The sequence below is a fragment of the Labeo rohita genome, chromosome 6, assembly GCF_022985175.1.
Source record: "Labeo rohita strain BAU-BD-2019 chromosome 6, IGBB_LRoh.1.0, whole genome shotgun sequence".
Classification (NCBI taxonomy): Eukaryota; Metazoa; Chordata; class Actinopteri; order Cypriniformes; family Cyprinidae; genus Labeo; species Labeo rohita.
This window is the reverse complement of record NC_066874.1, coordinates 26,330,243-26,341,636: the sequence shown is the minus strand read 5'-3', so window position 1 is coordinate 26,341,636 and position 11,394 is coordinate 26,330,243. Positions and strand designations below refer to the sequence as shown.

Below are 11,394 nucleotides of genomic sequence, written 5' to 3'. Positions count from 1 at the left end.
GCTTATAATTCCACATCATGAAATCACAGTAGACATTATAATTAAACCTTAACTGAAAAGTAGAACTTTAGAAACAGCAGTTTGTTTCAGTTGACAGTGTCGAGAATCACCGAGTCAGTTTCAGAATCAAACGGTTCTAAAGAACCGATTCGGAGAAATGATTCGGACTTTCCATCACTGTTTGGTTGGCTCATTTCAAGCCAACCCTCTGAGTCACAGTCACATGGTGCATCCAGGAAGCAATGCGCACAGTGTTTCTGTGCAGAGGAGGATAAACAAACGCTCAGCTGTGTCAATACACAACTAAAAGACTAGTGTAAACTGACCTGCAGTAAAGCATAGATACTGTAAATGTAACATCTGCAGGGCCACACGGATGCAAACAGGCCTGTTCGCAAAGCGGAAGGATTGATTTTGTGTGTGCCATCACAGTAACTGACAACTGTTCATACACGTTGAGCGTTTTAGTGATTGTTTTTTTGACAGCCGGGCAAAAATGTCTGACTTTGTCATTTTACTGCTCATTCTGTTTTTGGTCATTTGTCTCATCTTAACTCTGGTCGGCTTCGTGTTTTACACCGGTCTTTTCTCTGAAGTCGTGATTCGGACTGGATCTCCTCCGGTGAAAAACATCACGATTGCATATAAGTTCAGAAAAGGATCGTACAAGGCCAGCGGAGCCGCTTTCACGGAGAGCTGCAGTATCGGACCGAAGCTGTCGTCTGTCGGGGTGTTTTACGATGACCCCAATCAGGTCAGTAGCTCACTTTTTATTATTTATTTATACGTTTATTTATTTATTTTATTTTTAAACAACAGCATTTCCAATTTAAAATACATGCGAAATGATTAATAAAACGTGTAAACACCAACAATCATTTAAAACCCCCCCGAAATTATGACGTCACGTTTATCAGCCCCTAAGACAACCTGTCAACCTCAACTGGTTTGTCCCAATACCCACGACATGGTGAGATGTTTGGCCCTTATTTCAGTACTACGGTACAGTGATGATAACATATGGTAACACCATGGTGCTTTACCCTGCTACTGAATAAATAATGTTTCAAAAACTACCACAGTACTAACATAATTTAAAGGTTATTGTTTCAGCACAGACCCATGATAATCAAGCCGTAATCGTGTTATTATAATCATATTTTAAACTTATGATTAATCTGTTTTAAACTGTTTTTAAGACTGACTCACTGAGGTGTTTCCATTAAATACCTGTATGGCCACATTTTAAAGCCCTAGCTCTAACTGCTCTAACATTAGTCCCTAAGTCAATATTAGGATTCATATCTATGATTATATATTACTATTTAGTGCATTAAAAGAATAGTTTAGTATAACATGCTTTGCAAGGCCCTGAAGGTGAACATGGAGCTCATGGAGAAACAAACTGGTGTTATGTAAAAAGTACTCTTCATGCCTCCACTCCTCTAAAAAGAAAATGGATTAAATTTGGCCTGCTCAGCACAAAGCGAAATAACTACAGCATGCAAAATATGTCAGATGTCTCGGCAGATAATAGAGGAATATTAAACCAGAACAGGTCATGCTAGTAGACTCCCTAGATGGGTGTAATTAACATTTCTGCACTGATCTAGGACTGTACAGTCACTGCAGCAGTTATGCAGTAATTGTTCACTTGTATTATGAGGTTGGACACTGGAAAGTTGAATGTCGTGATTGTTCTATTTTATATTGTGCAACTTGGTAGTCATTGCCAAATGGAATTGCTGGCTAGCAAATGAATGACTGGAAATGTCCCATTGGTCCCATATATTTAACCATAACAGTGTTGTGCTTATTTGTCCTTTTCAGTATAACTTGTGAAATGGACCAGGTGGGGTTATTGCATAATACGTTGCTGATGAAAGCTGCAACATTCACCTGATTTTCTGTTCTGTGTGCACATTTGTTTCTAAATAATGATCTGGGCTTTGCCTCCTGAATGGTAAACTGGGGCATTTTTTTAATTGCTCAAAAGACTGGATTTGAAAGTACCTTGTAAATTCCATAGTTTTCATTGTACAGCAAAAGTGAAGAACAAATCTGGTTTTATAAAGGCAGAAACTATGACAAAAATATTTCTACAGTTGAGGTCAAAAATTTACATACAGAATCTGCAAAATGAGGGATCATACAAAATGCATGTTATTTTTTCATTTAGTACTGATCTGAATAAGATATTTCACATAAGACATTTACATACAGTCCACAAGAGAAGCTACTAGCTGATTTTTTAAAAAATGGCTCTGTTTAAAAGTTTACATACACTTCATTCTTAATACTGTGTTGTTACTTGAATGATTCATATCTGTGTGTTTTTTTTTGTTTGTTTTTGTTTTTTTGTTGTTGTTGTTGTTGTTTTGTTTTGTTTTTGTTTAGTGATAGTTGTTCATGTGTCCCTTGTTTGTCCTGAACAGTTAAACTGCCAACTGTTCTTCAGGGAAAAAATGATTTGGTTTTTCAGCATTTTTGTGTATTTGAACCCTTTCCAGCAATGACTGTATGATTTCTGAGATCCATTTTTTCACACTGAGGACAACTGAGGGACTCATATGCAACTATTACAGAAGGTTCAAACACTCACTGATGCTTCAGAAGGAAAAACGATGCATTAAGAGCCAGGGGTGTAAACTTTTGAACAGAGTGAAGATATGTACATTTTTCTTATTTTGCCTAAATATCATATTTTTTAATTTAGTACTGCCCTTCAGAAGCTACAGAAGATATTTAAATGATTCCCAGAAGATGACAAAAGTTAAATTTACCCTGATTTTCAAATTCAAAAAGTTTTCACCCCTGGCTCTTTATTGGACAGGCATGGTTGAATATGTCATTTATCTCAGAATAGAAAAAGGAAAAAATGAAACCTTTCAGTCACAAGCTTCTGCATTCAACAAGGCCAATTGAAACCATATGGTGACGCGACTTGGACAAAATGTGAGTAATGTGGGTAAAAAAGAACACTAAAAATAAAGTGAATGCCAGGCTGGCAGACTAGAGTTCTACAGACCGTATTAATGGGCATGATGTTAGTTAGGAATATATTACACCATGAGCACATGATATTATTAAATGCACTTAAGACAAACCAGCTTACTTGTTTGGGGGGAAAAAAATAAAATAAATAAAATAATAAATTACTTATTATTAAGTTCCATGCGATTAGGTACTGCCACAGTACGTTTTTCTAAATGGAAAGATACGTGAAGTGATATTATGCACAAAATGATATGTTTCTTCCTCCAGAGAGCTAAATTAAAGGGCTAGTTTGCCTAAAATGAAAATTCTGTCATCATTTACTCACCCTTATGTTGTTCTGAACTGTATAATTTTCTTTCTTCCATTGAGCACAAAAGGAGAAATCCAGTAAAATGTTTGAGCTGCTCTTTTACATTCAAAGTAGATTGGGACCAGGCCACAAAAGGACAAAAAAGCACCTGAAATACATTATAAAAGTAGTCTATAACAAGTCTGAAGCGATAGATTTTTATAAGGAACAAGAAGTCTTGTTTGGCAGCTGTATTCACCATGGACTATTATTGTATGGAATCTAGAAGCTTGAACAAATCCTTTGAGTTTTGAGGGAAAAAGTAATTTTGGTGTCTTAAAAGATGTGATCGTAACTAAATGATGGCAGAATCATACATTTCTGGTGAACTATCTGGATGTTTCCACTGCTAAACCCTTAAGCGATGCAAAGCAAAGGGTGTTTCCTCAGTACTGCATGGACTGCCACATAAGCTTACTTGACCTCAGTTGATCCCTGTGTTTCAACTGAATTTTTTTAAAAACAGGTCATGCATTTTTTTTTTTTTTTAAATCAGTCCAGTAGATCCCTAACCACAAGATGGCACTCATAGTACAGGGTAAAGAATGTCACTTGAAGTAGAAATGGTGTGATTAAATGAGTACAGTGGCTCCACAAAATACTTTTTGATACAATTTTGATACATTTTCTGAAACCTGAAATGTTTAAATGTTTTGTCTGAAGTGTGTCTGTCTGTTAAGGTATTTTTAAGGTATTTTTATGGAATGACATTCATACATACAAAGACGTTCTAAAAAACTTTTGGAGCTATGTTTATACAACTGATCTTTTATAGTAGAATAATGTTATTATTCTGGTTCCATTCATGTAATGTTAGTTGGTGATTTTATTCTTAGCTACATTCCACCTCAAAGCCAGATAAAGGTCTGTCATGCTGTTACAGTAGTTACTCTGGCTACTTTCCCAGCTGCATAAGTCATGTGCAGGGGTGACGTCCGAGGGGATTCGCTGAGTTTATTGTGTTTGTATTGAGATGGTGACAGGGTTGGGGTTTTTGACTGGCACTCTCACCTTTTAGTGTCCAGCCACTGTCTTCCCTAAAGCCAATTAGCTTCAGATCTGACTATGATAGGTTGTTAGCACTCGCTGAGGTCGCTGTCCGATTTTAATTGGCATAATGCCGGCGCTTATTAGCATGCTCAGCTCTCCCGCGGGAGGCAGGGGTTGATATGGTCTTTTTCAGAAGGTCAGCTACCAGCGGAGCCAAAATGTTTGAGCCTGACAGGGTAAAACAGAGGAATTTACACTTTAGTGAGGGAGATCGCTTTTGAAAGATGCTGAGAATAACTGTGCCTGCTTGCTTATTAGTGGCAATGGAAAACCGGTGATTTATCTTCAGCATTCAAATTCTTGGTGGTTCATATTCTGGACATATACAGTTTATTTATTTACAGTACAAACAGTATTTTTATGCAGCATTAACAGTAGGGTCGCTAAAAGTAGCAAAGCTATTGCATTTTTTAAAAAAAAAAAACAATGCTGCATTTATTTGCTGAAAATTGTGCTTTCCATAATGTGGACGCATAAGTGCGATTCTACTTGAGTTTTGGCAGGTTACATACGCGTCACAAAGAGGGTGAAAAAGCAGACGTGATTAATATTGCTAACCTTACTTAAATATGACAGGCTCATAATTCGTAAGACATGGGAAACAGTTGCAAATGGACTTTGCTTTTCCGGTTGAAATTTGGCAGTCAGTGCATTCATTAAAGCGAAAACACAGTCAGTAGTGCAAGATTTGCAATAGAGTGTTTGCACTCGCCTCACGATTTGGTGAGTTACCCCGATGCGCGGCCTTTATTGGCTATACTCCGATGTAAACAACAGCATGGATTGCCCAGTTAATGTAAGTTGCTACTGAATATATTGTTCTGCTAATTTATGCTGTGTAACCCATGGAAAAAAAAACTTGTGAGAGCTGCTAAATCATATAAAGAAGGATATAGAGAAGCAGGAAAGGGCACAATATTTTAGCAAACTAAAGTTAATAGGTGGTAAAGATAAGTACGAGCAGTATTAATTAGTCCCCATGAAATCAAAATTAAAGTTTTTTTGGCTTTTAGTATGAATATGTTAGCCTTACGGTTATCTATAAGGTAGTGTGCTCCAAAACAATGACAAAATTTGCGTTTACAAGATATAGGCATTCAAAACTTACAGTCTCTCACTTCTGCCAATATGGATCAACGATTTTGATGACATCATGCTGCACTTCAGCTTCTCATCAAACTTTCTGTCCAATCAAATGTGCTCTAGAATCTGAAACGTCCCGCCCCCTACACGTAAATAGACGTTGAAGTTGCGGCTGAGGTTGGTCACTTGTTCATAGTGTTAGTATTTCTGGACTGTGAGAATGGCATGTAGTGCTCAATGTAGGCGAATGGGAACGATTCTGACAGTGTAAATATGCTTTTGATTGGGGCAAATGAGGTCTGGTTTCACATTGTGTCAGGCGAACCGCAGCAGCGTGCATAGTCTAGTCCGGACTTTGGCTCAGGTCCAGAGACGCGATTTGCAGGGGAGCGAATAATATGCACGAGTCTCCATATATTAAACACTCAACACAGCCACAGCATGATTATGGTCACTGTTTTGTTTTAGTAAGAGTTTGATATTGAATATAGAGGGAAATTTATTAGACTGTGGCTGTCATAAGCTGTCAAATGCAACTTTACCGAGTGGCCAAGCAGATGTAAATGAAATGCTATTGGCTATTTTAAAAAAGGGGTTGGGGCTGATCGATATGTCCCACCCCAATTTCCTGTTTCAGTTGAAATTACGTCACCACATAGAATTTGTTTTAACTTTTGGGAGTCTATAGTACTCCAAATTTTTTAACCAGTCTGACCGATCAGTACAGCCCAAAACATGACAATAATTGACCAGCAGCAATAATCAGCAAAATATGTGTTTCGTCAGTAGCATTGTTTATGTTCAGTGCTGCCAGTATGGTCGAATGATGTCACATCATCAAATTAAATAGATTATAAAAAGTAATTTATTCCTGTGAGTTTCCAGCAGCCAGTCTTCCATGTCACATGATCTGTCACACATGGTAGCAACATGTTAATCATGTTAGCCACATGCAATGCGCTAGCAACATGCTAATTGTCATGTTAAGTTATCTTTGTGTTAAATAATGTTACTAAATACTATGTACATTTTAAAGCTTTTACAACTGCGTCAAACTTTCAGGCTAGGCTTTCTCAAGCCAGTTTTTTTAATCCAGTTTATTCCTGTGATTTTTCAGATTTTTCAGTGTTAAAACAGATGTCCTGCTTAATATTTGTTTTGGAAACCATAATAGATTTTTTTTAACACAAAATTCCAAAGAATAAATTTAATTTGAAATAGAACTTTTTGTAACAATGTAAAAGTTTTTACTGTCACTTTTGATCAGTTTAATGCATCCTCTCCAAATAAGTCTACCTTTTGGTGCTGAGTGATAAAATCAGTTCCTATTTCGTACCAATACTGGTTTATTTTTCAGGTTTTTTATGACAGTGTTGATCAATCTGTCTGCTTGACAATCACATTTTGCAGCAATAAAAATAAAGTGAGATAAACAGACTGAGAACTTTATCTTATTAGATAAACAGATGTGGAGAAAATTGTCCGTTGGGGATATTATGCACTATAAATTGCAATATGTTATTGCAATACTCAGCCTGTCACAAAATGCTTGAAATCACAATAATAACATAATCATGGCAATTATGTATCGTAATAATAACATTTCATAGGGCCTCTGGTGATTCCCACTCCTAGAGAGTCAATGTGGTCAGTTTTCTTGTTGATGGGTCATATTTTACATTAAGCTTATGGCAAAAGTTTTGAAAGCATTAGCAGTCCCAATTGTGATCTGATTTAGGGAATGAGGACAGAAACAGTCAAACCAGCAAAAGTGCAGCTAATTTGGTTTTCCACCCCAATTCTGACCTATTTCTGTAGATGAATCTGTTGGTCATGGCATTTTGATGCTTATACCAGACATGCTGATTTAAGTGATGGTTTGTGACTCATGCAGGGTATTATGAGTCAGGGATGAACCTCAGAGGTGGGACAACTTTGACTTTAATCTTGCTCCAACTGTGTTTGAACTCAGTGATTTTTATATTCAGTCACCTTCATTAATGCCATTCGGCCTTGTGATGTACCAGCATGAAACCGGCTTATTTATTACTGTTTATAAATGGAAAAGCTTATTCTCTTCGGGTGGTTTATTTAGCCCAGGTGTCTGCACTCAGGGCTGATTGGAGAGGATGCTTTTCAGGTTTTATACGGCAGTCAAAGTGAATCAGTTGTTACGTCTGTGAAACACGGGCTTGATTAACACTCCACAGAACCTCCACAAACACTGAATCAATCATAGAAGTTAATGGTAGAAGCAAAGAGCTGCCATTTAAAACTGGCCTACTTTGTCCAAAGTTAATAAATTAAATCAGTGGATGAATAAAAAACCTTTATAGCTATTTCACAGCACATCAAGTCCCTATACTCTGCCTTACGCTTTCATCTTCTAAACTAAAATTGCTCTGACATGTCTTTATTGTTCTCTTTGCTATATTCTGTTTTTGTAGGTCAAAGAATTCTTCAGTCAAACTCCCAACTAGTTGAATATGTATAAAAATGTATTTTAGCTTTAACATACCACACATCTATCTATCTACATGCATATATGCACACATAGACATATACATATAGAATATATATAAATATACATGAAAGAGTTTTACCACATCTGGTTAGAACATAACATATCAGTAACTAGACTGTCAGCGGTATCCTCCAACCCTCTCTGAGCAGTTGCGTCGCTTCTGAACGTCTCTCAGTTCATCACCTTTGAAGCAGTGTTGCTACAGCCATCAAAGCGCAGCTTTCACTCAATTTCAAGACAATTATTTCCGAACTTCAAATCGCTTGCTGTGAGCACTGTTCCAATTTTTATGCATAACCCACAGGTTTTGAGGACTATGATAGTTTTCTGAAATAAAGAGTTAGGCTATTTATTTATTGAATATCTGTCAGTTACTCTATTGAAGAGCTGCATGTTGCATCTACACTACCTTTCAAAATTTTGCGGTTGGTGAGATTAATAAAAACGTCTTTTAAAGAAGTATTTTATGCCCATCATCACTGCATTCATTTAATCCAAAATATAGTAAAACAGTAATATTGTGAAATATTACCGTTTAAGATAACTGCCTTTTGTCTTAATATTAGGGATGTCACAATTCTCAATATAATATCGAAGTGTTTGACATCCATGGTTCAATACACGCTTGTGAATTGTGGTTTTTCGGTTTTGCATTTAAATAATTTTGTTGTTTTATTTCTCTCGGAATTTGCTGTGTGTGCACGTGATTTCACATGCTGAGATGAGGAAACGCTTCTGTGCTTATATTTAAAAAAGCAACACACGCAGAGCATCTTCCCTTCTAATGACATGCAATGATAAGCCTTTCAAAACCTGTTGTCCAACAAAAGAGTTATAAAAAAAACTAAATAATTTTTTTTCCTTTTTTTTTTTGGCTTGACAAGCCTCTCAAGGCTGCGGTTCTCTCAGTTGGTTGTGCATCTTTTTCTTCAACACTTTTTCCTTCCACCCTTCCAACTTTCTGTTAACATGCTTGGATACAGCACTCTGTGAACAGCCAGCTTCTTTGGCAATGAATGTTTGTGGCTTACCCTCCTTGTGAAAGGTGTCAAGGATTGTCTTCTTGACAACTGTCAGATCAGCAGTCTTCCCCATGATTGTGCAGCCTAGTGAACCAAACTGGGAGACCATTTTGATGGCTCAGGAAACCTTTGCAGGTGTTTTGAGTTGATTAGTTTATTGGCATGTTACCGTATTCTAATTTGTTGAGATAGTGAATTGGTGGGTTTTTGTTAAATGTGAGCCAAAATCATCATAATTAAAAGAACCAAAGACTTGAACTTCTTCAGTCTGTGTGAATTGAATTTATTTAATACATGCATTTCACAATTTGAGTTGAATTACTGAAATAAATTAACGTTTCCATGACATTCTAATTTATTGATATGCACCTGTATATTGCACACCCCTAGGCCATCTAGTCATTCTGACAACCCACTGACTAGTCAAAATAATAATAAAAAAAAAAAGTGTAGTTTTGGATTCACCCTCTTATGAAACAAGCTAATGCATTTCTGATTACTGATAGAGGTAGAGAGAAACATTTCTAAGTTGTTCAGTTCTATGTCTGGCCTCATGTTTAGCTTTTTTGTACATTATTTTCTCTTGTTTATCCATCTGGAGACACAGACCAGGGGAATAAATGCTTTTTACAAGCAAAAATACAAAAGGAGGGGAAAATGCTTTCTCCAGAATGGCTCTTTGTTGTCTCAAGGCACTGGTTTAAAGTTTAGGGATTAAGACTTCATCTTAGATAGCATTAAAAGGTAGATTGACCTTACATTTATAGCCATTTTCAGGATAAAACTCTGCTGAGTCTTCGTGTTTCTTCTCCTTTTCAGCACTTTATCTGAACAGCTGACCTTACTGTTCACATGACAAAAAGAAATTAACCAGTCATGAGTGTTTTTTCCAGCTACTAGCAAAATGTCCTACATGATTGACTTTTGAATGCCAGTCGCCCTCCAATGCCTTTTTTAATTAGACTGATGGCGTGAACGTTGCCTTAAGATGGTAGTTATGATTAGTTTTAGCCTGGTTGCGAGAGCAGCACATGACTGATGGATGGTCATTGTGGTTCCAGGCTATTCAGTTTAGCAGTGTCAGTCAGCTAATGAAGCCAGAATCGAGAGCATGTAAGGTGGACCTCAGATTTCTTCTCTGATTTATGCATGAAACATTCATATGACGTTAACCGTCTTTAATTGATAACCTGAGTTATCCTTCAACTTAATCTGAAGCATGCATTATTAAGAATCAAATGAATCTAAATGGCTTACATTAAAGCTTCAGGTTTCAGCGCAGATCCAGATTTTCAGGTTGTCCGCTAAATGCAAATACCGAAACTTTGCTTTTGTGATCCTTTTCCATAACAACTCAAATATTATCACAGGCTTTCCAAACTGGGCTTTTTTTGCATACTCTATTTTCTGCTCCATTAATTCTGTCCAGATTGGCCCCTACCCAACACAGCACCTACGGTTCCCCAGAAATGATACGCCATCACGTTCAATTTCAGTCAGCATGGGAGGCTATTCAACATTTGAGGGCATTCAGGGCAGCTAATCATCTTGAGGAAATGGCAGGTTATGCATATTCATGGTGCCGTGACCCGCTAGTAAGTTCATCCTTAGGTGTCATAGTTTTATTTCATGGGGTTTCCATTAGTAACACTTAGTTTTACAGTGTCTATGTAATACATATTTAGTCTTACTTTAATGAGTATATATATATATATATATATCAGGGTGTGTGGTGTGTGTATAACATTAAGTAACAAATACTATATTTATTTGCCCATCTTATTCAATATTTATTTATGTACTGTATGTACTCTAAATGTTCTTCAAATTTCCATTCATGGGCACCAATACCTAGTCATACACAGCAATATTTATATATTATTTATATTTTTTTGATATGCGCATATCAATTTTTAATATATAAAATATATTAAAAAATGTCACTCAGGGGCATTTTTTACAGCCTGGTTTTGCTTGGCTGTGTGTCTGGAGTGTATCTGGATATATGTATAATAAATATATATTTTTTTAGAAATTGTACAATATTATTGTATTATATTTTTTAATGATATTTTATATATATATATATATATATATATAATTGTGAGATAAACATGCAATTCTGGGAACATATCAGTGTTTTTACCATCAAAATTGGACTATAACTTGGTATTCTGAGTTTATATCTCAACTTTGAGAAAATGAAAGTCAGAAATGTGAGATATAAACTGTGAGATACGAACTCGCGTTTGCGAGGAAAAAAAAGTATATCTCGCAATTTTTACTTCATTCTCAGAATTGCATTATATAAAATCTGAGACATAGTTTGTATCACCCGATTCTGGAAAAAAAGTCAGAATTGTGAGATA

The 11,394-nt window shown here is 36.3% G+C and overlaps 1 protein-coding gene across 1 annotated transcript in view; it reads left to right on the top strand.

The window, feature by feature from the left end:
• Positions 1–231: 231 nt before the first annotated feature.
• The window catches only part of tex264a (testis expressed 264, ER-phagy receptor a), a 76,676-nt gene continuing 65,513 nt past the window's right edge, over positions 232–11,394 (top strand). Inside the window, exon 1 of the mRNA XM_051112525.1 lies at positions 232–754. Coding sequence (XP_050968482.1) covers positions 497–754 — 258 coding nt within the window. The 5' untranslated portion in view covers positions 232–496. The remainder of the gene's footprint in view (positions 755–11,394) is intronic.